The sequence below is a fragment of the Eucyclogobius newberryi genome, unplaced genomic scaffold, assembly GCF_026437365.1.
Source record: "Eucyclogobius newberryi isolate DKJ021-1_F unplaced genomic scaffold, fEucNew1.0.hap1 SCAF_19, whole genome shotgun sequence".
NCBI classification, from domain to species: Eukaryota; Metazoa; Chordata; class Actinopteri; order Gobiiformes; family Gobiidae; genus Eucyclogobius; species Eucyclogobius newberryi.
The window spans coordinates 5,965,627-5,992,462 of record NW_027315823.1 but is presented as its reverse complement, the minus strand read 5'-3'; the positions used below and the strand labels follow the sequence as shown (position 1 = coordinate 5,992,462).

Sequence of the window (26,836 nt, the reverse complement as noted above, 5' to 3'; positions counted from 1 at the left end):
AGAGAGGAAGAACAGGAGAAATGCAGCGTTGCAGTTCTGTCCTCGCCCCTGAGAGAGAGAGAGAGAGAGAGAGAGAGAGGGAGAGAGAAGAGAGAAAGAGAGGGATGGAGAGAGAGAGAGAGGAGAGAGAGGGATGGAGAGAGAGAGAAGAGAGAGAGAGAGAGAGAAGAGAGAGAGAGGGAGAGAGAGAGAGAAGAGAGAGAGAGGGATGGAGAGAGAGAGAAGAGAGAGAGAGGGAGAGAGAGAGAGAAGAGAGAGAGAGGGATGGAGAGAGAGGGATGGAGAGAGAGAGAAGAGAGCGAGGGAGAGAGAGAGAGAAGAGAGAGAGAGGGAGAGAGAGAGAGAAGAGAGAGAGGGATGGAGAGAGAGAGAGAGAGAGGGAGAGAGAGAGGGATCTCCTGATAAAAGGTATTATTGGTTTCACCAGAAACTAACCCTCTTTGTTTCCTACCTTTAAAGGGCCATTAGCCTCCTATTGTACCTGTCTCTCTCTCCTCCTGTGTAACCGATTAACATACGAATGCTCTGAGCGTAAAACAACTGAATCAGCCAATCAGAGCGCCGCTTCGGCCACAGCCAATCAGAGCGCTGCTTCTGCCACAGCCAATCAGAGCGCTGCTTCTGCCACAGCCAATCAGATCGTTGCTCTTCATTTCAGACACTTTGTTGTGATGACGTTGCAACTTTCAAGTCGGCAGATTTGAGTCGTTTGAGGTGAATATTGTGATTAAAATCTCCCGGATAAATTATCATCGCTGATTGTCATAAAAACATCGCAGATAAAAGCTTAGTACGACTTCTAATCGTTTTATTTCTAACTTTAAGTCTCGGTGTGCGGCAGAAGTGTTTGATTCGATCTCATTGGCTCGGGTTTCACTTCTGACACAATCACGTGACTCAGCAGAAAACGATACAGAAAAAGCCTTGGAATTCATTTCCTGTTTCGTTCACATCAAATTAACTTTAAAGTGCATGACATAACTTACCAGTCACATGCTTGTTTCCATGGAGATCTTATTGCCTTGCCCAGAATGTTCCACCGTATTGAAAATGTGTCCTCGGAGACAACCAGGTGACACTGTAAGTCAAGTTACAGGTCAGATCTGTGGAGAGGCGACTGTGAAAATGCGTTTTTTAAAAAGATTTTAGGTATTTTTGACCATTTTAAAGCCTGTAATTGGATAAATGGAGGATAGACGTGTTTAATGCCGCACTGTGGAACATTCGTGCCAAAGGTTACGCTGTCTTGATTTGCGATTCAGTTAATCGAATTTCGGTTTCTTTTAAAAAATTTAAAAATGGTATTGATTTCATGATTATAAACAACGTAATTGCTGCCATTTAAAAAAAAAAATACAAAATGGCTATTTATTGCTTTCATTACAACATAGGACAGCAAAAAAAGAGAACAATACAAAATAAAAAACAACAACAAAACAACAACAGAAAAAAACAACACCACCAAAACTAAAAAAGTAAAGGAATAAAAGTAGAAAATAAGGGAGTGGCATAAAAAAAGAGAAAAAAAACGAAGAATTAGAGCATATTAAGTTAAGAATAATTTTCTAATAATTAATTATAATTTTTTTTGTCTATTTTCATAATCATAATCACTGCTATTTAACAAAAAATAAAATAAAATAAATCCAGTCTAATCCAAGTCCAAACTCTGCAGCAAACCACACGCTTTTACTGACAGACGATTGGCTGTGAACCTCTCCATTAGAACCTATGGCCACGCCTCTGACGATCAGGCCCTCTGATTGGCTGTGTTCTACTATACGATACGATCATGATTTCAGACGAGGGGAACTGGCCTTTGTAACTTAGAAATAACTGACCAAACAGAGCTTTTAAGCGTATTACTCAAAGGTCAGGGGTAAGCTAGCTTTCGTACACCTCCCTCTGCTGCCAGTAGATGGAGCCCTAACACTACTGGGATAACGAATGCTATGCTAAATGGACTTTTCGTAGCTTTTAAACCCGTTCTAACATTGCTCCTCATCAAAAACACACCCGGAGTTGCGTTTAGCTTCATTCACGCTTCTCCCCTCCGAGCATCGAAAACACGCAATTCTGAATTTTGCCGACTGTTTTTCAGTCTGTAAATCCTCGCCAGTCTCACTCTGGGCATTTCTGTTGTCATATTATGCCCTTTACACCTGCTCGGCTGCGTTCTTCTTTTATGTAATCTTTAATACTCTCTGCTGCCAGTAGATGGAGCCCCAGGTCAGTTCCAGCAGGGATAAACCACAGATTTGGAAGTCTTTGATCTTTTTTTTAAGGTTCTAAAACATGAGATTCCAAAGGAAATAGTAGAAAAAGCTTCAGTTGTAGTCATCTGGACTCTGTTAGAAAAAATAGACGTTTCGACTCTCATCAATCAAGTCATCGAGTCAATGACTCTTGGATGAGAGTCGAAACGTCTATTTTTTCTAACAGAGTCCAGATGACTACAACTGAAGCTTTTTCTACTATGGAACACGCCTGGACGAATGAGGGATTACACCGACATTCCAAAGGAAAGGTACAAGAGCACGTTTAAAGGACAATAACGATACAAATAATGCAGAACGTGTGTCTTTAAAGTCCTTCAAGACCTTTTCAACCGACGACACGGTTCATTTTTGACGTTTGTTTCAGTTCTTCTTTCAAACGATAGACACAGTAATGACAGGACAGTAACCGAAACATCTGCGGCGTCAGTCCGGCTCTCCAGTCTACAACGTTACGACATCACGTGAACCCGGCCCCCGCGTGACATGAAGCCCCCGATCTCGCTCCCCCGTTTGCGTTTTCGCCGGTCGCGTTTGGAGCGGTGTCGTAAATTAGAGCGCTCTCAGTCTGTCCTCAGTCTCTGATGACACAGCATCCTGGGAATCTCACGGCCGAGCGGTGTGGGGGCGGTGTCAGGGTGGTGTGGGGGCGGTGTCAGGGTGGTGTGGGGGCGGTGTCAGGGCGGTGTGGGGGCGGTGTCAGGGCGGTGTGGGGGCGGTGTCAGGGCGGTGTGGGGGCGGTGTCAAGGTGGAGTGTGGGGGCGGTGTCAGGGTGGAGTGTGGGGGCGGTGTCAGGGCGGTGTGGGGACGGTGTGGGGGCGGTGTCAGGGCGGTGTGGGGGCGGTGTCAAGGTGGTGTGGGGGCGGTGTCAGGGTGGAGTGTTGGGGCGGTGTCAGGGCGGTGTGGGGGCGGTGTCAGGGCGGTGTGGGGGCGGTGTCAAGGTGGTGTGGGGGCGGTGTCAGGGTGGAGTGTGGGGGCGGTGTCAGGGCGGTGTCAGGGCGGTGTGGGGGCGGTGTCAGGGCGGTGTCAGGGCGGTGTGGGGCGGTGTCAGGGTGGTGTGGGGGCGGTGTCAAGGTGGTGTGGGGGCGGTGTCAGGGTGGAGTGTGGGGGCGTTGTCAGGGCGTTGTGGGGGCGGTGTCAGGGCGGTGTGGGGGCGGTGTCAAGGTGGTGTGGGGGCGGTGTCAAGGTGGTGTGGGGGCGGTGTCAGGGTGGAGTGTGGGGGCGGTGTCAGGGCGGTGTGGGGGCGGTGTCAGGGCGGTGTGTGGCGGTGTCAGGGTGGTGTGGGGGCGGTGTCGGGGCGGTGTCAAGGTGGTGTGGGGGCGGTGTCAGGGTGGAGTGTGGGGGCGGTGTCAGGGCGGTGTGGGGGCGGTGTCAGGGCGGTGTGTGGCGGTGTCAGGGTGGTGTGGGGGCGGTGTCAAGGTGGTGTGGGGGCGGTGTCAGGGTGGAGTGTGGGGGCGTTGTCAGGGCGTTGTGGGGGCGGTGTCAGGGCGGTGTGGGGGCGGTGTCGGGGCGGTGTCAAGGTGGTGTGGGGGTGGTGTCAGGGTGGTGTGGGGGCAGTGTCAGGGTGGAATGTGGGGGCGGTGACCGGGTGGTGTGGGGGCAGTGTCAGGGTGGTGTCAGGGCGGTGTGGGGGCGGTGTCAGGGCAATGTCAGGGCGTTGTCAGGGCGGTGTGGGGGCCGTGTCAGGGCGGTGTGGGGGCGGTGTCAGGGTGGAGTGGGGGCGGTGTCAGGGTGGTGTGGGGGCGGTGTCAGGGTGGTGTGGGAGCGGTGTCAGGGTGGTGTGGGGGCGGTGTCAGGGTGGAGTGGGGGCGGTGTCAGGGTGGAGTGGGGGCGGTGTCAGGGTGGTGTGGGGGCGGTGTCAGGGTGGTGTGGGGGCCTTGTGGGGGCCGTGTACTGCTGTGGGGGCCGTGTACTGCTGTGGTGACCGTGTACTGCTGTGGGGGCCGTGTACTGCTGTGGGGGCCGTGTACTGCTGTGGGGGCCGTGTACTGCTGTGGTGACCGGGTACTGCTGTGGGGGCCGTGTACTGCTGTGGGGGCCGTGTACTGCTGTGGGGGCCGTGTACTGCTGTGGTGACCGTGTACTGCTGTGGGGGCCGTGTACTGCTGCTGCTGCTGGACACAGAGTGAATATAGTGGAGCTAAACAAGGTGTAAAATGTGTGATGTGCGGTGATTGGTCAGAACAGTTTAAGATGTCTCGTAGTATAATGCTGTTTTTTCCCACATTTAGCTGAAACAGTAAACGTTCACGTGGACCTCATCGTCCCTGTAGTTTGTCCACTGCATATGACACATTTTCAACACTGCTGGGGCTGAATGTTAAATGTCAAAAGTGTCGAAAAGCGGCTACAAATGGATGCTAACGCTAAGTACTCATTAGAACAAGTGTCGATACAGAAATGACGTAAACAGAGACTGAAGAGTTTTGGAACAGTTTATACAGAAAAGACAACAACATAAAGAAAGTGCTGTTATTTTGTGGAGTCAAAACCGAGCCTGAAATGTAGGTTTTGTGACAGAGGAAAATACTATTGTCTGTTGGTTTTTAAGACATTTAAAAAGAAGACGTAATGAATTATATGAATGGAAGAGGAGAAATTGTAAAGCAGGCCCCGCCCAGCAGGGGAATCAAACCTTGGAATTCCTGGTGTTGAGCTGGCTCCTCCCACTCTTTATGCTCATTCTGTTGCAGTGATTTGGGTGGTTTTGTGGCTCGACAGTTAAAGCTCTAGTCCACCCAACATAATTTTAATGTTAATTTGTATTTAATTTTATTTTATTTTAAGGAACACAACACAACCAGAGAGTGAGAATAAAAATAATTGCTCATGTAGACATCAACTAAACAGCAAAAGAAACAACAATCACGGCACATTTAAATTCAAATAAAAGCCCCACTTGCTCCAAACTCGTTCAAATGTGTCCCTGTCCAAACTAAGTCCGTCTTTAACCTTTTCCATTTCCCCACGGCATTTATTCTGACCAAGAAATGACCCGCCGAGCCCCAAAAAGTGGCACATTCCAGCTCTGCAGAGGATCTCGCAAACCGCCAAACCTCGTATCAAACGGCGCATTGAAACCAGCTTATTACACATCACAAAACCTGTTCATCACACATGACATGGACAGAGTTAGCACAAATACTCTCAAATCATTCATGTTTTTCACGACACATCGTCCCTGCACACGCTGCGCCCGTCCAACCCGCTCGACACTGACGCGTTCATTCATATTTTAGCCGTGAATCTCTCTCTCTCTCTCTCTCTCTCTCTGAAGGCGTCTGGAGAGAGAATGTTGGCAAATAAAGTGTGTCGTTGAAGATAATCACAAAAATGTTATCCTACTTTGCCATTTTGATTTGATAATTCCGCCGTATTTGTGATAAAACGTCTTTTCACATGTGTTTAGAGTCCGCGTTGTCAAGGTAACGATTACGATGATTTCAGTTGCAGCCCACTCAGACTCTTTGTCCTTGTTATCTTGCACTATTTTGATTGGTTCATGCAGTTGAGGGTATATATTTAAAGGAGACATTATATATTATTATTTCTATTAAACTATTGCATAAGTAGATATTTGTTGTATATTTTATTTGTTGTAAACCACAATATTGATCTGCAACGGCGTAAAAATGATAATAGAAACAGCTCCATTGACTTCCTGTTAAAAAACTGCATAACTGATAAGCCCCGCCTCTTCATAGTGACAAGCCCCGCCTCTTCATCACAACAAGCAGCAGATTGTCATTTACGTGTTTGTGTGTTTGAAAATGGGCCACGTGACATTTTAGAACTCTACATGAGTCTTTTTATCTTCTCTAATACTCTTAGTACAGGGATATGGGCGGAGACAGGGGGTAGGTGAAAACAGGACAGTTGCAGGACAAAACAGGATGAACTCAAAATCAAAATACAACTTTGAGGAAGAAAATGATGAGAAAACACTGCTGTAACGAGATGAAAGTTGATTTTCACATAATACGTCCCCTTTAAATGTTGCAAATACCTTCAAAACAAATGTGTATCATCCTCAACACAATGCGACAATAAACCTTTAACCGCCATTTTGTCCATTGAGTTTATATTTGTTTTACTTTCACATCTTTCTATTCTGGTATTTCACATTATACAACATGGTTTGGCCCTCAGAATATTTTCACACAGAATATTATCATCATTATATTAATATTATCATCATCATCATCATCATCATCATCATCATCATCTAAATTTTATTATTATTATCATCATCATTATTATTTTAATTTTTATCTTTATTATTATTTTATTATTATTATCATCATTATTATTATTTTTAATTCTTATTATTAAAGTTTTTTTATTACTATTATTATATATATTTTTAATTATTGTTCTCATCATTATTATCATTATTTTTATCATCATTATTATTAGTAGTATTATTGCTATGGTTATGATTATTGTGATTATGTTTTAATTATGATTATTATGATCATCATTATTATTATTATTATCTTTGATCACATTTGTCACTGTTGGAGTCATTCAAACGTTGCTATGACGACCAGGCTGTTCCAGTTTAACGGTTTGTGATGAGTAATACTCGTTTATGATGAGTAATATGATTGATTATGTCCTGGAAAACATCTCGATCGCTCCACGTTCGTAAAGTGAAGTCACGTTTACAGTTCACAGTGAGTCACGCCTCTTTTCTGTGGGCGGAGCCTTTTCACACGCTCTTGACATGATTCATCCACATACATGTGTTTAGCTGCGCTGCAATTGTCAATCTACTAATCGTGACTATAAAAGCGTCATAGTTTGATCATCATAATGGTTCTCTGGACTGTACAGACTCACAAATAACCTTTTTATAATAAAGACTGTGGCATTATTAAGTCAAAATGTGCAAAAATAATAAATGGCTTTTGATTTTCTTAAATAATTCACTTAATTAGTCAGTACTCTCTATCTAAAAGCCTTCAGTCGTAATTTCCCCCCCGTAATTTGCTTTAGCTGATGATATATTTAAAATGTCTCAATGTAGAATAGAAGTAATTTAAAAATGAATCGCAGACAAGTCGACTATTAAAATCATCCCGCGCGCAGTGGCCTAGTGTTTAGTGCCTCGGCCTCACAGCAAGAAGGTCCTGGGTTCGATACTCTGAGACGTTTCAGAGTCTAGATCGACTGCTCCTGTTTCCTCTCGGTGAAACTTCCCCCAAATATTAAAATTGTGATTTTTCTCGATTTTTCTGCTACTATCTTGTTATATAAAGGTCTTTTGTAAATTGTGATTTTTCTAGATTTTTCTTGTGATTATATTTCTGTTTTAGCGTTGGGATTCGGTCCAGAGTGCACAGTATGAACGCTGAACTGAAATGTGAATTGCTAAACTAGAACTAGGGCCATAACGACAATTCTCTATATACGAGAATATTCATGAAAAAAGTGAATTATTCATGATTTTTTGACTTTTGAGTTTAACGTGCCACTGTCTCGTTATATAAAGGTCGTTTGCATGTGTTTTATAGTCTGTTTGGTCCAGAAAACGTTTAAGTTAATTATTCTCCATTTAAAAGCCTACAGTCGTAATTTTTCCTCCTTTATTTGCTGTAGCTGATGATATGTTAACAAAGTGATATTTTACAATGAAATTAAATTATGCTTTTTTTTTTTTTTTTTTTTTTTTTTTCAGCACAAAATAAAAATAATAATTGAGTTGCCGTGTGATCTTATTTTGGATCTGATCATTCTAATACTGTTCAGGAAAGGTCAGTTTTTTAGTTTTTTATGTGATTTTTTAGTATCAAAACTCAGAGATTCGTATCTAGTTTCAATACTAGCTTTAGCATCGATTTCTGACTGTTTTTTACAACTCCAGATGCACAATTATTCAGTCGGTGTTTTCCGCGTTTTACATTTTGACGTCGCAACCAAAACGGCATTAAAATCCTACATTTTTTCTCCTTTTTCTTTTCTTAACACGTTCGCGCTCCTCAGTATGTGACTCGCTTTATCAAATTCTTTATCAAATCATTCTGAATGATTAATTTGACATAAACATCTAGATAAAACAAATACTTTACATTTAGGTTTATTTGTTTTGACTAAAGGCTGAGCAGAAAGGACTTAATTTTCCTCTAAAATCATCACATTTATTTTAATTCAACTAAAAAAAACACTTAATACAGTTCAAAATGTTTCACTTTTCTATTAATCTGAAAAATGTCTTGATTATCATTTTTTGTCTTTACGATTATACTGTGACCTAAATAATCGGGATTATCGATGGACCTGATCATCTCGACGTCCCGTGTCCAGAATAAATGAAAAATGGGCGTGTTTCGGAGCGTGTTTGTGCAGATCTTTACATCGTTTGCTGTTTTTGTGCAGAATATTGCTGGATATTTGGTTGTTTGTGGAGAAAGTGACGACGGTTCTTTCCGCGATCGCTCCAGGTTCTGTGGGAATCAGCCAAATCTCGCTCAAATAATTAAAATAAGAAGCTGGAGTTACAGATGATTAATCACTGCAGCAGGTTAAGACTTTTACCCACGTGTTTTTGTACGTAAGCTAACGGCTAACGCACGCGCGCCATCAGCTCAAGTATTTACACGGTACGTAAAGGTCTTAACATCCTGCCCGTGATTATCCACCCTTAACTCGCTCCCCACTTTGCGTCGATTAATTATTCATTTGTTTCAGTGGTAATGAATGAAAGCGAAAGCGCCGCACCGGAACTGGCCGCTCGGGGTCGCGAAAAGCGGAAAAAACGTTGTTTAGTCGAACGTTGACGTCGTTAGTTGACGTCGTGGTCGACCGAAACTTTAATTTGTCGATTACCGTATGCGACTTATACTCCAGAGCGACTTATATGTGATATTATTACTTATTTTTACATGACAACCACAAGAGGGCGCTCTAGGCTCTAAGCGACGCAGAAGAAGAATCTGCACTTCCTCTTCCTCTGGAGTTTGTGGAGTTGTTTAGAAGTGACACAGAGGAAGAAGAATTCAATGGATTTAGTGATTTGGGGTAAAACTGATGCTTTGGTAAACTTGTTAGCATGTTCTTTATGCTATAGTTCCTCCCCCCTCCCTCCTCTCTCCTCCCCCCTTCCTCCTTGCCCCTCGCTCCTCTCCCCTCGCCCCTTGTTCCTTGCTCTTTGCCCCTCACCCCTCGCTCCTTCCTCCTCACCCCTCGCATCTCACCCCTTCCTCCTCTCGCCTCGCTCCTTGCTCCTCCCCCCTCGCTCCTCCCCCCTTCCTCCTCACCCCTCGCTCCTTGCTCCTCTCCCTCGCCCCTCCCCCCTCGCTCCTCATTTCTCGCTCCTTGCTCCTTGTTCCACGCTCCTAACCCCTCGCTCCTTGCTCCTTGCTCCTCGCTCCGTGCTCCTTGCTCCACGCTCCTCACCCCTCGCTCCTTGCTCCTCGCTCTTCGGTCCTCGCTCCTTGCTCCTCTCCCTCGCCCCTCCCCCCTCGCTCCTCATTTCTCGCTCCTTGCTCCTTGCTCCACGCTCCTCACCCCTCGCTCCTTGCTCCTCGCTCTTCGGTCCTCGCTCCTTGCTCCTCACCCCTCGCTCCTTGCTCTTCGCTCCTCGCTCCTCGCTCCTTGCTCCTCGCTCCTTGCTCCATGCTCCTCGCTCCTTGCTCCTCTCTCCTTGCTCCACGCTCCTCACCCCTCGCTCCTTGCTCCACGGTCCTCACCCTTTGCTCCTTGCTCCTTGCTCCTCCCCCCTCGCCCCTTGCTCCACGCTCCTCACCCCTCGCTCCTTGCTCCACGCTCCTCGCTCCTCCCCCCTCGCCCCTCCCCCCTCGCTCCTTGCTCCACGCTCCTTGCTCCACGTTCCTTGCTCCTCCCCCCTCGCTCCTTGCTCCACGCTCCTCGCTCCTCCCCCCTCGCCCCTCCCCCCTCGCTCCTTGCTCCACGCTCCTTGCGCCACGCTCCTTGCTCCTCCCCCCTCGCTCCTTGCTCCACGCTCCTCACCCCTCACCCCTCGCTCCTCTCTCCTCTCTCCTCTCTCCTCGCTCCTGGACGCGTGGACGTGTCTCCGGCCAGCGCCCTGCCCCACTCGGGCCCGTCGGGAGTGCTTCTTCAGAGGCTGGCGCGTCAGCACATCTCCCCTGTGATCGATGACTCCACTTGTGGTTGTCTTCCTGTAACAGCTTTAAACTCGGGCCCAGGCATTTGGCTTTCGACAGCGGCTTGGAATAAACTCAGAGCGCTCGCGGACGGACACGCCGGATGTGCACACGCATCATGAACGTGTCCGGTGTTTGTGGCTAAATCAAACGCTCCCGTCGCAATACAAATGTTTGCCTAAATGTTACAAGTTCAACAACGTATTTAAAAGACACACATAATGTCAAATTAACTGATACAACTCTGTTTCTTCATCAAAAACTCACCTGGAGTCGCATTCAGCTTCATTCAAGTTTGTTTAATGAATCCTGTTCAGTAAGTCCTCTTCGTCTGAGAATCAGAAAACACGACAATCTTAACTTGCCAAATCTGTGACGTCAAAGGTCGAGATTCGAGATCGTCCGTGCTGTTTTCAACTCGATAAATCATCTCCAGACTCGTTTTGAGCCTTTCTGCCTCAAAATCAAGTTTATTTACAACTGTGCGTTTACTTTAGCATGTCGGGGCAAGCTAGCTTTTTGTTTGACCTCCCTACGCTGCCAGTAGATGGAGCTCTGACATAACAGACATAACGTACTGTGTGTTTTCAGTATGTGCATTACTTTAAGGTCATAAGAAGCCAAAGTAAAAGGTACAAAAACGTGTTTAAAGGCCAATAAAGATGCCAATAATGCGTCATGTGTGTCCTTTAGCGTTATCGCTCTTCATTGCACCATCTGATCTGACTCTGTTTGTACTCGTACTCTCTGTGTCATTGTCCAGCACTAACTCTGTGTTCTTCTCTCCACAGACATTTATAGTCCTAAACAAGGGGAAAACGATCTTCCGCTTCAGTGCCACGCCCTCCTTGTACATCATAAGCCCTTTTAATCTTCTAAGACGCATAGCTATTAAGATTTTGATACACTCATATCCTTTTCACGTGAGAAGTTGTTTTGTACGGTTTGGGTCCAAGAACTGCACAGTGTGGTGAAGTAAAAGTACAGAAACAGGAGCCAGTAAAAGTATAAGTGGCACGCGCAAACATAGGCTGACGTAAAAGTATTGAAGTACTTGTCTAGACTAGTACTTTTCTAGAAAAGAAAAGTCCAGGATTAAGTTTTGACCCTTGAATCTTCTCCCGAAAGCAGAAATGTGACTTTTGTTTGTATTTAGGTGATTTTGGGTAATTTGTGTGCGATTTTGGGTAATTTTTTGTGATTTTTGTGTTATTTTGTGTTTTTTTTTGTGCAATTTTGTGTGATGTTGTGTGACTTTTGTGTTATTTTGTGTTAATTTGTAAAATTTTTGTGCGATTGTTGTGTTACTTTGTGTGATTTTGTGCGATTTTGTGTGATTTTGTGTGATTTTGTGTGATTTTGTGTGACTTTGTGTGACTTTCCTTGTGTGTTCTGAACTCGACGTGTTCCTTAACCCTCTCTCCACATTATTCAGCATGATCATCATGTGCACCATTTTGACCAACTGTATTTTCATGACCTTTAGTGACCCGCCCGAGTGGTCCAAGCAAGTAGAGTAAGTGACCCATCCGTTACTATCCACGTCTGCCGCGGCCGAGTTCACACACACTCTGCAGCTCGAGTCGCACTTTTCTGCCCAAATGCTGGTTCTGTCCTGGTTCTGTCCCGGTTCTGTCCTGGTTCTGTCCCGGTTCTGTCCTGAATCAGACCTGGTTCTGTCCTGGATCAGACCTGGTTCTGTTCTGGTTCAGTTCCGGTTCAGTCCAGGTTCTGTCCCAGTTCAGTCCTGGTTCTGTCCCAGTTCTGTCCTGGATCAGACTTGGTTCTGTCCCGGTTCTGTCCTGGTTCAGTCCTGGTTCAGACCTGGTTCAGTTCTGGTTCAGTCCAGGTTCTGTCCCAGTTCAGTCCCGGTTCAGTTCCGGTTCTGTCATGGTTCAGTCCTGGTTCTGTCCTGGTTCAGTTCCGGTTCTGTCCTGGTTCAGTTCCGGTTCAGTCCCGGTTCTATCCCGGTTCAGTCCCGGTTCAGTCCCGGTTCAGTCCAGGTTCAGTCCAGGTTCAGTCCTGGTTTTGTCCCATTTCTGCTCCACATTAGACACTTCAGGGCTGTATGGGCGTGGCCGTGGGCGTGGAGACGCTTTAAACTTTTATAGAACTAAATATTTAAGACTTAAAAAAGGAAGAAACTGGAGGCGAAGTGAAGTAGACATCGAGACTTTGTAAATACACGAAAAACAAAGTAACGGTTGAAGCGCGGTTATTCAAGACTTAAACTGTATTATTCTTTTGTGATTTTTATTCTTTTCGTGCGTTTTAGAGTCTCGTTAAGTCCAAATAACGATGATCCAAGTACGACTGTGATCATTTTCATCGTTGACGTGTCACAAACGAGTCAATTCATCTCAAAATATGATATAAATTACATGTTGTACAAGTATAACATTGAGGTTTTGGCAAATGATCAATCGCTCGGCTGCATAAAATCGTGAACTTTTTTTATAGGTTAGTTGTATAAAAGTTTGAATTTAATTTGATTTTCACGTGTTGCTTGACAAATTTAGACTCGACTATAGTTTTTTCAGATTCCACTGCATCCTTTGCCACTATTCCTACTTTATCAGACTCTTAAAACCTCTAAATTCAAACGTTAATTCATTGCTCGCCGTTGAAAATGGACCTCGCTCTCGCCTCCAGACGTCGTTCAAGGCTCAGTTCCGTTTCTTGCGCGTCGTTGTTGTTTTTAACGCTCTTAATCTCTGCGTCCAAAGGTACACCTTCACGGGGATCTACACGTTCGAGTCGCTCACCAAAATCGTGGCTCGAGGTTTTGCGATAGACGGCTTCACTTTCCTCCGAGATCCCTGGAACTGGCTGGACTTCATGGTCATTTCTATGGCGTGAGTAGTTCCTCGTGCTGGTTCTTTTCCCGTGAACTACCCCCTTAAAGTCCACGTGGCGGGTTCTCGTCAGGTTCTCGTCAAGAGTTTTGTTCACGTCATCACAGTTTTACATCGGTCGAGACGCAGTTTGCGAAGAAAATCTGACAATTAATAGTGGGGAATCGCGGGAAGTAGAGCTAAATTCTGTGATGTCATCAAAAGCGCTGTTCCGCCAAAAATGCGGGCGCAACTTACGCCTTTTTTATGACAGTTTGAACGATTATCTGACAAAATAAAGGTGTAATCGCATGTCGATCGTAACTATTGTACGATTTAAATGGATTTTGACTCATCCGGTTGCTAAGTAACAGCGGCGGCATTACACCATATTCGCTGGACACGTCAAACCAGGAAGTGACGTCAACAAAACGTCCAAATTGGAGAAAAACAGGCAAAAAGTTTGGTCAAATCTTAAATATAATGGACTTTGAACCATAATATCACTAATCTAATTGCTCATTTGGTTTTATCGTTTATTATTGGACAATTTGAAAACAACAAAACTGTCAAATCTGCTCCTGATTTGTTTTTACGATTTAATTTAAATGCATTTGTTGTGACCTCAAATGCCGCTTTTTAAAAATGCATTTGTTTAGCAAGATCTAACTCTAAGCCCGATTTATTGACGTTTGAAGGCGGAAAAATTTGAAAAAATCATTAGAATTTTCACGCTCTAGTTCACTCAAAAACTACACAAGAAATCCAAAAATCCCATCTGTACATTTATTTCTATCTAATATGTCAACAACGTGAAGCAATTTTATATTCATTTTACATTTTTAATCCTGGTTCTGTCCATTTTTCAGACTTAAATGTCCCAAATATGAGACATTGTGGCCGTTTTATCCAACAACAAAAAGCATTATTTCTATTTATTATGAAAACATGACGTGATGAAACGCTTGTAATATCTTTCTTACAGTTCTCTGCGTAAACGGCAGAAGAAGTCTAAATTTACATCTTTAATTCTATCTTTCATTATGTTTCTATTCATCTGCTGTGTCTTGCCCTTAAAAATCAAATCCAAAAATCCAAAACTGTTGTGGAGGGCAAAGACTTCGAGGAAACAGACGATATCTACGACACGATTGACCGGTCTCTCTCTCGCTCTCCCTCTCCTTCGCCGTGATAGCGCCCCCTGTGGTCCTCTGGTGCGGTGTCAGCGCTCCGTTTGACTGCCATGTTTTTTCCCGCTCGTCCGTTTCAGATACGTCACGGAGTTCGTAGACCTGGGAAACGTGTCGGCGCTGAGGACATTCAGGGTGCTCCGAGCTCTCAAAACAGTCGCTGTCATTCCAGGTGAGATGCTCGTACGAACAAACAAACAAACAAACAAAAAACAAAATGCTACAATCACAGCTGCCAAAATACTGCAATAACGAAACAAACCATTTTGGCCTAATACCGTATTTTCTGGACTATAAGTCGCACCAGCCAAAAAATGCATCATAGAGAAGAAAAAAATCATGTATAAGTTGCATTTTTGGGGAAATGTATTTGATAAAATCCAAGATCAAGAACAGACATTTAATCTTTAATTTTAAAATAAGAACAGATGAGAGAACATGGTGAATAGGTGTACGTATGCTAACGCTAACACCTTCAGCTACATGAGGCACAGACAGAACTGTGGTAAGTGTCTGGTATGTTAACGTAACATATTAACAGTTATTCAGATAACTATAGTGTAGGGTCTCAAACTACATGTATTCAGTTTATGATTAAGGAAGATTTCTTAGCAGAAACGAGACAAGACGGGGCACCAGGGTTAAACCCAAAGAGCTAAGATACGGTCCTTAATCGCGTTCGTTAAAAAGGTCTGAAGGGTGTTTCACGATTCAGGGACTTACACATAGTCTAATCAAACAAACAATAGTCAATAACTCTTTCGTGTAGTTTATTTATCAAAAGGGTAATCAAAAACACCGGAGCAGAAATGCGCACAGGTAAATCACAGGTGACGTTATATCAGATTTAACAGCAGATTTCATGCAGATAATGTTAAACCAGGGTTTTGCCTTTGATAATCAAACGTGTCTATGCCAATCTATATCAAAAAGAGGGAAAGTGAGAAGCTAAAGGGAGGAGGAACAGCTGAGCTCTACCCAAATCACGCCACAAAGACCGCGCTCTGAACTCGGCTTACGGTTCTGTAGAGACTCGGTCCGACTGGTCCTTGTCCGCGGACGAGGTCCGTGACGAGGCGTCGCGTGGAGCGGTGTGGCGGCGAAGGTTCGTGAAGCGGGCGGCGGCCGTGGAGCTGGCGGCGGTCGGGTAGCGAGGCGTCGCGTGGAGCGGTGTGTTGCGACGTGCTGTAAGGTCCTTGGCGCCGGTGGCAACGGAGGCGATATCCGGGAGTTCCTTAGCGGTAGAACGCTTTAGCGGCGTGTTAGCTCCTCACGCGGCCTTTACTCAGATGAGGACATAGCGCTGATCCACGTAAACGGCGTAGATTACTTCAAAAAGAAAAGAAACGAAGTAGCAAAGAAAGTCTCTGTCCGGTTGAGCGCTTAAGCTTAGTTCCAGGTAGTTCCAGGTAGTTCCAGGTAGTTCCAGGTGGTTTCAGGTGGTTTCAGAGTCCTGGGCTGGCATGGCCTTGTCGACCACGTGACGGATGGATTTTGTTGAGACAAAGGAAAAGTGAAAGGCCCGTCCGTGGAGACGGCTCCCAAGAGAGAAGACAAAGGGGATGAGAAGAAGAGAACAAGAGAGCGTTTCTAGCTTGGAGCGTCCTTTTGATACCTGGCCCGCAGGGCATGCTGGGAACGAAAGGGGCGGTCGCTACTGCGAAAACTTCCTGTTTAACATTTTCCTGACCGAGAAAATAAAACTGGAGTAACGTAAATAATAATGGCAAAAACATTGAACCCTGTTTTAACATTTACACGTTAAACACTTTTGGCAGTTTGTGCACATTATTTCTTGAGGTAGACACATTTTACATCTTCTTTCACCTGTGATGGGCGCTCGAGTTAAAGCATTGGGAATATAAAACCTTAAACAGTGGAAAAATACGTAACACAAGGTGAAACATGCGGTGTAGGGAGTTGATTCGGACAAACATTCATGGCATAATCACATAAAACATAGTTTTCATCGGGGCGTCTTCCTGTAAGACTGTGGGGAGAAGAAGATCTGTTATCAGAAAAGTCACAGCTGCTCCCTGCGGTGAGGGAGAGAGGGAGAACGAAAACCCCCCAATGTTCAAAGAGAGATTTTCTGTTATCTGGCCGTGGAATGTCCATCTCCATTCCCCTACAATAGCATAAAGAACATGCTAACAAGTTTACCAAAGCATCAGTTTTACCCCAAATCACTAAATCCATTGAATTCTTCTTCCTCTGTGTCACTTCTAAACAACTCCACAAACTCCAGAGGAAGAGGAAGTGCAGATTCTTCTTCTGCGTCGTTTAGAGCCTAGAGCGCCCTCTTGTGGTTGTCAGTGTGAAAATAACAAATAATACCACATATAAGTCGCTCTGGAGTATAAGTCGCAAAACCTATGAAAAAAGGAAAATGCGGTACTTATCACACGCCATATTCTAAAACATTTGTACTTGTGAAGCTACGATCCTGAACGTCTGGCGCTGTCAAAAAAGGACTGACCCATGACGTTCTCCTCCCGTGTCCGTCCCCCCAGGTCTGAAGACCATCGTCGGCGCTCTGATCCAGTCCGTGAAGAAGCTGTCGGACGTGATGATCCTGACCGTCTTCTGCCTCAGCGTCTTCGCGCTCATCGGCCTCCAGCTCTTCATGGGGAACCTCCGGCAGAAGTGCGTCATCTGGCCCATCAACATGACCGAGCAGTACCTATCCAACGGCAGCAGGGGCTTCGACTTCGCCGAGTACATCATGAACGACAGTAAGCGCGGCGCCACGGTTTCAATTGTTTCGGAACGGTTACCGGTAGCACGAAACCCCGCCTCGCCTTGGTTTTTCTGTTGTTTTTTTTGCTCTTGAGCTTTCAGCGGGTAAAACGGAACATCGGGCACCGCGGACAAAAGCGCTGGGACGTAGATCTCGTTCCGACCCGATTGAACGGCACGAAAAACAGCCGCGGCCCCGTTAAAGTCACAATTCGCAATGTTCCGACGCGTCCGCGAGCGATGACGTCCGAAAAAGGCTGCAATACGAAACGCTCGACTCGTAAAAAGGATCGCCCGTGTTTCAGAGCGTATTTGCCGAAGGCTAAACGACGGGATTCGCGGGTTTTACACACATCAAAAGACGGAACGTTTCTGTCGTTTACGGAGATCGTTTTGTTACCGACGCCAACTGATTGCGGCGTTAGCGACCATTTTGCTAATGCGGTCCGTTTGAAGTGTGCCTTGCAGAGGATGCTTTGCAGATCAGTCTGATTTTTTGGGGTCTTTTCCCACAGCTAATTTCTACTTCCTGCACAACCAACTGGACGCTCTGATCTGCGGGAACAGCTCGGATGCGGGGTAAGCACAAGACCCCGACGTTGCGCTGATGTCGGTCTGGTTTTGCGCACTACGTCCCGTTTTTTTTTTGTCCTTCCCCAGGCGGTGTCCGGAGGGCTTCACGTGCATGAAGGCCGGCAGGAACCCCAACTACGGCTACACCAGCTTCGACAGCTTCGGGTGGGCTTTCCTCACGCTCTTCCGGCTCATGACGCAGGACTTCTGGGAGAATCTCTACATGCTGGTAAAGGGATACGTCCGCGGCCTTCGATGAAATAGCGTCGGGTGTGTCGTCTTGGCAGCGGCGGATGGAGTGAAAGTTACAGATACAGGGGGGGAAAAATCCACTTAAGTGCAGTAAAAGTATACCCGGAAAAATGTACAAAAAAGTATTCCACACAGATTTTGGCGAAGGAAGCGAAGGAACTGATCACTTAATTAATTTAGTCATTTTTAGTCATGTGTTTATGGTTCTTTAGGCCGGATGTCAGCACCCGACAGAAAGGAACTTTACATGTCAGTCCAGTTAAAGATGTAGTGGAGTCAAAAAGTACAGATGCCTGTCCTCCAATATAGATATAAGTAAAAAGTATTTGATGTAAAATGCAGATGCCTTTGTTACTTTCAGGCACTGCGGTTTGGCCAGTTGTCAGTGATTGTTATCGAAGTAAAACCAATGTATTTAAATCAAGGAGTAACGTTAGTGTGTACTGTTTTGAGATGTTTCCTCAAGTGCCAAATCCCATTATATTTCAAAACCGTATCTGGACTAAAACAGGTCTATACAATGTAACAATGATAATAAAGTCGAGAATATAAGATCCTGCCGGTGGTTGACGTATCATTTGAGAACCTCTGCTCTGTGAAATGTGAGCGCATGATTTGAACCCGTCTTGTTTCGTTTTTCCCCAGACGCTGCGAGCCGCGGGGAAGACGTACATGTTCTTCTTCGTGCTGGTGATCTTCGTGGGTTCCTTCTACCTGGTGAACTTGATCCTGGCTGTGGTGGCCATGGCCTACGAGGAGCAGAACCAGGCCACGATGGAGGAGGCGGAGCAGAAAGAGGCAGAGTTCAAAGCCATGTTAGAGCAGCTCAAGAGGCAGCAGGAGGAGACGCAGGTAAGACATTCAGCATGTGTGACTATCGACTGCTGAACATATAGATTAAATATTAAATGTTCGTATTACAAATATATGTACTATCTGGAATACCCCAGGGTAGTGTGATTGCCCCAATACTGTTTGTTCTCTTCTTAAACTTTAGAAGGTGAATCTGTTTTATTAAAGGCCCAGCCACATATGGAGGAGATGCATTCATAATTAGCGACCTCAAATTTACTTTAAAATAACAATTAAAAAACGGCTTTAAAAACCTTTAACCTTTAACCTTTGACCAAGACTTCACAAGCATTTAGAAGTGTTTTTTTTATTTTCTGAAGAATTTTTTTTGTTGAGATGACTCAAAACAAACGTTTACTGTGCATCTTTAAGGCTTGTATTAGATCTGGAGTTCTGCTCAGTGCTCAGTGGCACCAGGAAAACTCTGCGGAGCATACACATGACCATATAAACATTTTACTTTGGTGTTTTAATATCTGTTCTGGCTAAATTCTTGAAGGATTTTGTTTGATGAAACGTTGACTGTGCTGTGAGATCTTCTGTATAGAATTTAACAGCTTCCGGGCCCAGAAACTCTGATCAGTTCAGCCCCTATGACCTTCAGCCCCTATAACCTTCAGCCCCTTTGACCTTCAGCCCCTATGACCTTCAGCCCCTTTGACCTTCAGCCCCTATGACCTTCAGCCCCTTTGACCTTCAGCCCCTATGACCTTCAGCCCCTTTGACCTTCATTCCCTGTGACCTTCATTCCCTGTGACCTTCAGCCCCTTTGACCTTTTGCCCCTGTGACCTTCAGCCCCTTTGACCTTTAGCCCCTGTGCCCTTCAGCCCCTTTGACCTTCATTCCCTGTGCCCTTCAGCCCCTTTGACCTTTTGCCCCTGTGACCTTCAGCCCCTTTGACCTTCAGCCCCTGTGACACTCATCCCCTGTGACCTTCAGCCCCATTGTGACCTTTAATCCCTTTGACCTTCAGCCCCTTTGACCTTTTGCCCCTGTGACCTTCAGCCCCTGTGCCCTTCAGCCCCTTTGACCTTTAGCCCCTTTGACCTTCAGTCCCTATGACCTTCTTCCCTTTGACCTTCAGCCCTAGTGACCTTCAGCCCCTTTGACCTTCAGCCCCTGTGACCTTCAGCCAATGCAACCTTCAGCCCCTGTGACCTTCATCCCCTGTGACACTCATCCCCTGTGACCTTCAGCCCCTGTGACCTTCAGCCCCTTTGACCTTTTGCCCCTGTGACCTTCAGCCCCTTTGACCTTTAGCCCCTGTGACCTTCAGCCCCTTTGACCTTTAGCCCCTGTGCCCTTCAGCCCCTTTGACCTTCATTCCCTGTGCCCTTCAGCCCCTTTGACCTTTTGCCCCTGTGACCTTCAGCCCCTGTGACCTTGAGCCCCTGTGACACTCATCCCCTGTGACCTTCATTCCCTGTGACCTTCAGCCCCATTGTGACCTTTAATCCCTTTGACCTTCAGCCCCTTTGACCTTTTGCCCCTGTGACCTTCAGCCCCTGTGCCCTTCAGCCCCTTTGACCTTTAGCCCCTTTGACCTTCAGTCCCTGTGACCTTCTTCCCTTTGACCTTCAGCCCCAGTGACCTTCAGCCCCTTTGACCTTCAGCCCCTGTGACCTTCAGCCAATGCGACCTTCAGCCCCTGTGACCTTCATCCCCTGTGACACTCATCCCCTGTGACCTTCAGCCCCTGTGACCTTTAACCCCTTTGACCTTCAGCCCCTTTGACCTTCAGCTCCTGTGACCTTCAGCCTTTGTTGTGACCTTCAGCTTTTGTTGTGACCTTCAGCCTTTGTTGTGACTTTCAGCATGAATGAAGTCTCAAGTCTTCAGTGTTTGTGTTGTTTTGCCTTTACGTCGTCGTTTTAAGGTGTTTATCTGCCCCCAGGCGGCTGCGATGGCCACTTCGGCGGGGACGGTGTCGGAGGCGGCGCTGGAGGACGAAGGGGGAGGGCACCTGTCTCGAAGCTCCTCAGAGGTCTCCCGGCTCAGCTCCAAAAGCGCCAAAGAACGACGCAACCGCAAGAAGAAATGGCGTCAGAAAGAGCAAGAGAAGGAGAAAGGCGACAGCGAGAAGGTGGTCAAGTCCGAGTCCGACGACGGCAGCAAGAGGAGCACGCTGCGATTCCCGGGGACTCGACTCGGGAGGAAGACGTCCATCATGAACCAGGTACTTTCGGTCATGAATTTGGATAAAAACTAAGAGAGCGCGGCGCCAGATAAAATATACAGTGCAGGCGAAGAAACAAACATAGATACAAGCATTTGAGTCCTGAGCTACAACTGGTCGATTGTTTCTTCATTCGTTTCTTACATAGTGATACTAACATTCGCGAGACAATGAATGTGTGATGGAGGCAGAGGCCACTAAGGGCTTATCCTCGAATCCGTTGTTTTTTACGGCTGACTCGTCGCAGTCGCTCGGTCAATCGGCGCGGCTCCACTCGGAAGTCCTCGGAAGACCACGAAGTATCCGCACCCGGGGCCCCGCGTTTGCCGTCTCGAGAAATGTTGACCTTTACATGACGATCTTTTGCTTGATAAACCGCTGTGACGACGCAACAAACAAACTAGGATTAAGCTGTTTAAGATCAACACTGCGGCTTATAATTAACTACAGTTTAAGGAGAAGGAGAAGTAGGTGTGAAGCAGAAAGAAAACGAGTACCTTTGAACCCTTTTCTACAGTTGATAACATGTAAAATGATGAAGGGCACTAAACATCAACGATAACTCCTGGTATAACATAAGCGTCCCTCTCTTTTCCCCCCCGCAGTCCCTGCTGAGCATCCCCGGCTCGCCGTTCATGTCGCGCCACAACAGCCGCAGCAGCATCTTCAGCTTCAAGGGCCGCTCCAAGGACATGGGCTCCGAGAACGAGTTCGCTGACGACGAGCACAGCACGGTCGAGGAGAGCGAGGACCGGCGCGGCTCCCTCTTCATCCCGTACCGGCGCAACAGCTACAGCGGCTTCAGCCAGGGCTCGTCGCGCATCCACCCGCTGGCGGCACCGCACTCAGGCGGGAAGAGGAACAGCACCGTGGACTGCAACGGCGTGGTGTCGCTGATCGGACCGGGGCCCGGCCGACGGCTCCTGCCTGAGGTGAAAATAGATAAGGCAGCCACTGACGAGAGTGTAAGGACGTCTAAGAGACACTGGTTCAGTCTAGGCATGATCATGATGGTGGCCCCAAGACCCCGCCCCTCCCCCGCCCCGTGCGACCTCTAACCCCGCTGTCCCAGGCTGTCGACTCCCAACGTCACTCTTTGTTTGTCTGTTGTCATGGAAATCTGTTTGTTTTTCAACGTCTCATCGTTTTATTTCACAAAACACACACTGACATCGACATGTACATTTGTAGCACTCGATGCTAATGCTATCGATCATTTAGCAACTCGGCTAGTAATTCTGTATTTTTCCTATAGCCGTTAGCATTAGCCCGCAAAAAAACATGCAGCAAACTTGTCAAGAGTCAATGTTGAGTGTGTAAAGCTTTACGCGTTTTATTGACATGTAAAACTAGCATCTGAGCTAAAGGCTAACTGACTTTATCTAGTGACACTAAACATCGTCTTTTACATGTTACTGGGTGAAGAAAGCAGAGAAATGACATAAATATCATGGAACAACTTTGTACATACTTTAATATGGGGAAAATACAAACAGTTTTAAAGTATTTTTCTACTTCGTAATCAGTGATTCTCGATATTGACTCTCTTTTCTCGCGCTCAGCCTAGAAGAGTTAGCACAAAAGCTACATTTCGCCCGCCGGTAAAAACAGTAAACGTTCAACTAGACGACAGCAAACGCACCACCTGACGTTACAAAACATCAAACATCAAAACCAATGCGCGACAGACACATTTACAACAACATGACACAATCAATCAGAGAGTATTTACAGTCAAAAACAACAGTCGGGCATTAAAAGAACCCACGGATGAAACTATGTGTAACTTGGTAACCACAGTTTCCGATGGTCCTCAACCATGTGCGTCCGACAACATCATCATTATCATTTCTACCTTTTTCTGTCCGTGTTAGCTGCCTCGTAAGTGTTGTAGTCCGAACCTATTTGAAAATACGTTTGAGTTGCCCCCTCTCCAGCCCAAACCAGACGAATAACTCTGCATTTAGCATGGTACGGAGCAAGTCTTGACCTACATGCATGCCAGCGACTGCATGCGGTGCCATGTCTTTCGGCAGCTCCTTTTGGGTTTGTACTTTCTGAGCTCCGATGCGTGTGAAACGTGCGAAAACCTCCGGAAATGAACGTCACAGTGAGTAGATTCTCAAAGAACATGTCGCTGGCTTTCTGTTGAACCTGTGGGGATTTGGACGCTACGCAAGGGGAAGCACGCGCGTTTATCGGGGCGGAGGTCGTGCGTTCGCTGGATTACAGGCGTCGCTGCTTGTCTCCACGGAGATGGATGCGTTTGATGCCGTGCTGTGGGAGGTGCAAAGGTGACGGCGTCTGCGTGGAGACAAGCAGGTGGCGGACCCTCCACAAGTGAGGTCACATAGTGCACTTTTCCAAACCTGGACTTTACCACGACCAAACCGAGATTCTACCAGGACCAGACCGGGCTCAAACCAGGACCGAACCTGGACTTTACCACGACCAAACCAAGTCTCCACCAGGACCTGGACTTTACCAGGACCAAACCGAGTCTCCACCAGGACCAGACCTGGACTTTACCACGACCAAACCAAGTCTCCACCAGGACCTGGACTTTACCAGGACCAAACCGAGTCTCCACCAGGACCAGACCTGGACTTTACCACGACCAAACCAAGTCTCCACCAGGACCTGGACTTTACCAGGACCAAACCGAGTCTCCACCAGGACCAGACCTGGACTTTACCAGGACCAAACCGAGTCTCCACCAGGACCTGGACTTTACCAGGACCAAACCGAGTCTCCACCAGGACCTGGACTTTACCAGGACCAAACCGAATCTCCACCAGGACCTGGACTTTACCAGGACCAAACCGAGTCTCCACCAGGACCTGGACTTTACCAAGACCAAACCGAGTCTCCACCAGGACCTGGACTTTACCAGGACCAAACCGAGTCTCCACCAGGACCTGGACTTTACCAGGACCAAACCGAGTCTCCACCAGGACCAGACCTGGACTTTACCAGGACCAAACCGAGATTCTACCAGGACTAGACCTGGACTTTACCAAGACCAAACCAAGTCTCCACCACGATCAAACCGAGTCTCCACCAGGACCAAACCTGGACTTTACCACGACCAAACCGAGTCTCCACCAGGACCAAACCTGGACTTTACCACGACCAAACCGAGTCTCCACCAGGACCAAACCTGGACTTTACCACGACCAAACCAAGTCCCCACCAGGACCAGACCGGGCTCAAACCAGGACCAAACCTGGACTTTACCACGACCAAACCAAGTCCCCACCAGGACCAGACTGGGCTCAAACCAGGACCAAACCTGGACTTTACCAAGACCAAACCGAGTCTCCACCAGGACCAAACCTGGACTTTACCAAGACCAAACCGAGTCTCCACCAGGACCAAACCTGGACTTTACCAAGACCAAACCTGGACTTTACCAGGACCAAACCAGGTCTCCACCAGGACCAGACCGGGCTCAAACCAGGACAGAACCTATTTCATTCTGGTCCATTTGAGAAACGTGCAGAGTGAACCGTGAATTTGGTGCATTATGTCACTTTTCTGGTGGAGGGTCGTTCGCCACCTGCTCGTCTCCATGGAGATGTAATTGTAACTGGCATGTTCCTCAGTTTGGCTATAAACTCAGCAAAGCATTACCTGTTAGTCTTAGATAAATGTAATGTCATACTGTGGAACATTCCAGACCAAGTACACGGCAAAGAAAACAAATGGAGCTGAGTTAAAGTGACTTGAATTCAGAATATTCATGTTAAATTCAATAACTTTAATTAGTTAAGATGTATTTAGTTGATGGGCTAAGATATGTTTCTTATTTAAACAACTTGTTTCCTTTTATTTCCTTTCAAGTCAAATGATTTGCCTACGGGGAAAATTATGTTCTTACCTCATGGGCAGAATTATCATCTTATTTCAAGCTAAACCAGTCACACATGTCTTGAAACCAGTGAAATCCTCTGCGTCACACAAGCGATTAAATCAAACCTTCTCATTTTTTGTAGTGTAATTACATCTCCTTAGAGACAAGAGGTTTGTGGACCCTCGTTGAGCCCCTTAAAGTCTCAAATATGTCATAATAATACATGAAATATACAAGTAGAGTCAGTAACAAGTGTGTTTGAGAATTTACACTGTGGAATCTTGGTCTTTTTGCATCATTGGAGCTAAAGCACAAATGCCCGCGCTTCCTCCCCGTGACCACTGACGGAGCTGTTGTTTTGCCGCAGACGACGGACGTGGAGCTGAAGAAGAAGCACTCGGGCTCGCTCATGGTGTCGGTGGATCAGCTCAACTCGTCGTTCAAAGAGAAGGACCACACCAAGAGCCAGATGAGCGTCGTCACCAACACTCTGCTCGAGGGTGCGTCCTCGCCGCGCTCGCCACAATCACACCGTGTCGCTCTGGTCAATCATAAACCCGTTGTTCCCACCCTTTAGGACACACTACTGTCCACTGTGTAAAATAAGATGATCGTTTAAACAGGTAGAAGGACAATGATGGTGTCTCTGCAGTAGATTTCATACAACTGCAGCAGTTTAGGTGCCTATTACTCCTGTTTTAGACCTGGTTTATCCCTAGAATAATCCTGTTTTAGACCTGGTTTATCCCTAGAATAATCCTGTTTTTGACCTGGTTTATCCTTGGAATAATCTTGTTTTAGACCTGGTTTATCCTTGGAATAATGCTGTTTTAGACCTGGTTTCCCTAGAATAATGCTGTTTTAGACCTAGTTTACCCTCAGAATAATCTTGTTTTAGACCTGGTTTATCCCCAGAATAATGATGTTTTAGACCTGGTTTATCCCTAGAATAATGCTGTTTTAGACCTGGTTTATCCTTAGAATAATCTTGTTTTAGACCTGGTTTATCCCCAGAATAATGCTGTTTTAGACCTGGTTTATCCCCAGAATAATGCTGTTTTAGACCTGATTTATCCCTAGAATAATGCTGTTTTAGACCTGGTTTATCCCCAGAATAATCCTGTTTTAGACCTGGTTTAGACCTGGTTTAGACCTCTTTTAGACCTCTTGTAGACCTGGTTCATCCCTTGAATAATCCTGTTTTAGACCTGGTTTAGACCTGTTTTAGACCTATTTCAGACCTGTTTTCGACCTATTTCAGACCTGTTTTAGACCTATTTCAGATTTGTTTTAGACCTGGTTTAGACCTGTTTTAGACCTGTTTTAGACCTGGTTTAGACCTGGTTTAGACCTGGTTTAGACCTGGTTGGACATGAAACAAACCCCTAAAAACAAACATCTCTCCCGTACACAAACACACAAAACGCTGTAATACAAATACATTTCAACTCACACGTAAAAGGCAGTGATGGAGACAATGCACTGATCACACCTAAAGTCTGGTCATTTCTCCCTCTCCAGAGCTGGAGGAGTCTCAGAGGAAATGCCCCCCCTGCTGGTACAAGTTCGCCAACGTCTTCCTGATCTGGAGCTGCTGTCCCATGTGGCTGAAGATAAAGCACATCGTGTACCTGATCGTCATGGACCCGTTCGTGGACCTGGCCATCACCATCTGCATCGTCCTCAACACGCTCTTCATGGCCATGGAGCACTACCCCATGACCCCGCAGTTCGAAGGCGTCCTGGCCATGGGAAATCTGGTAAGAACCAAACCATGTCATCGTATTGTCTTCTATACTCACAGTTCTGATAAAAGAACCATATGTAGCACCAATTATCCATGTTTTTATCCGCCCAGTTGCATTGAAGGGGACAAATGCAGAGGGAAAAATTGTCAAAATAAAGCGTACCGTATGTTGTGATCGGCGATACCAACGATTCTCGTTTCGATACAGAGCCAGATA

General features: G+C 46.2%; 1 protein-coding gene across 2 annotated transcripts in view; it reads left to right on the top strand.

Annotated features, from left to right (window-relative positions):
• Nucleotides 1–26,836, top strand: part of scn8ab (sodium channel, voltage gated, type VIII, alpha subunit b) — a 67,651-nt gene that overhangs the window by 14,137 nt on the left and 26,678 nt on the right. Inside the window, exons 3-14 of one of the 2 annotated variants that reach the window (XM_072451511.1) lie at nt 11,194–11,314; nt 11,831–11,918; nt 13,129–13,257; nt 14,507–14,598; nt 16,940–17,161; nt 17,681–17,744; nt 17,826–17,967; nt 18,636–18,842; nt 20,738–21,019; nt 21,625–21,951; nt 25,240–25,372; nt 26,394–26,632. In XM_072451511.1, the coding sequence (XP_072307612.1) occupies nt 11,194–11,314; nt 11,831–11,918; nt 13,129–13,257; nt 14,507–14,598; nt 16,940–17,161; nt 17,681–17,744; nt 17,826–17,967; nt 18,636–18,842; nt 20,738–21,019; nt 21,625–21,951; nt 25,240–25,372; nt 26,394–26,632 (2,046 nt within the window). Of the gene's footprint in view, nt 1–11,193; nt 11,315–11,830; nt 11,919–13,128; nt 13,258–14,506; nt 14,599–16,939; nt 17,162–17,680; nt 17,745–17,825; nt 17,968–18,635; nt 18,843–20,737; nt 21,020–21,624; nt 21,985–25,239; nt 25,373–26,393; nt 26,633–26,836 lie in introns of both variants that reach the window. The other variant, XM_072451510.1, reaches the window with a different exon arrangement.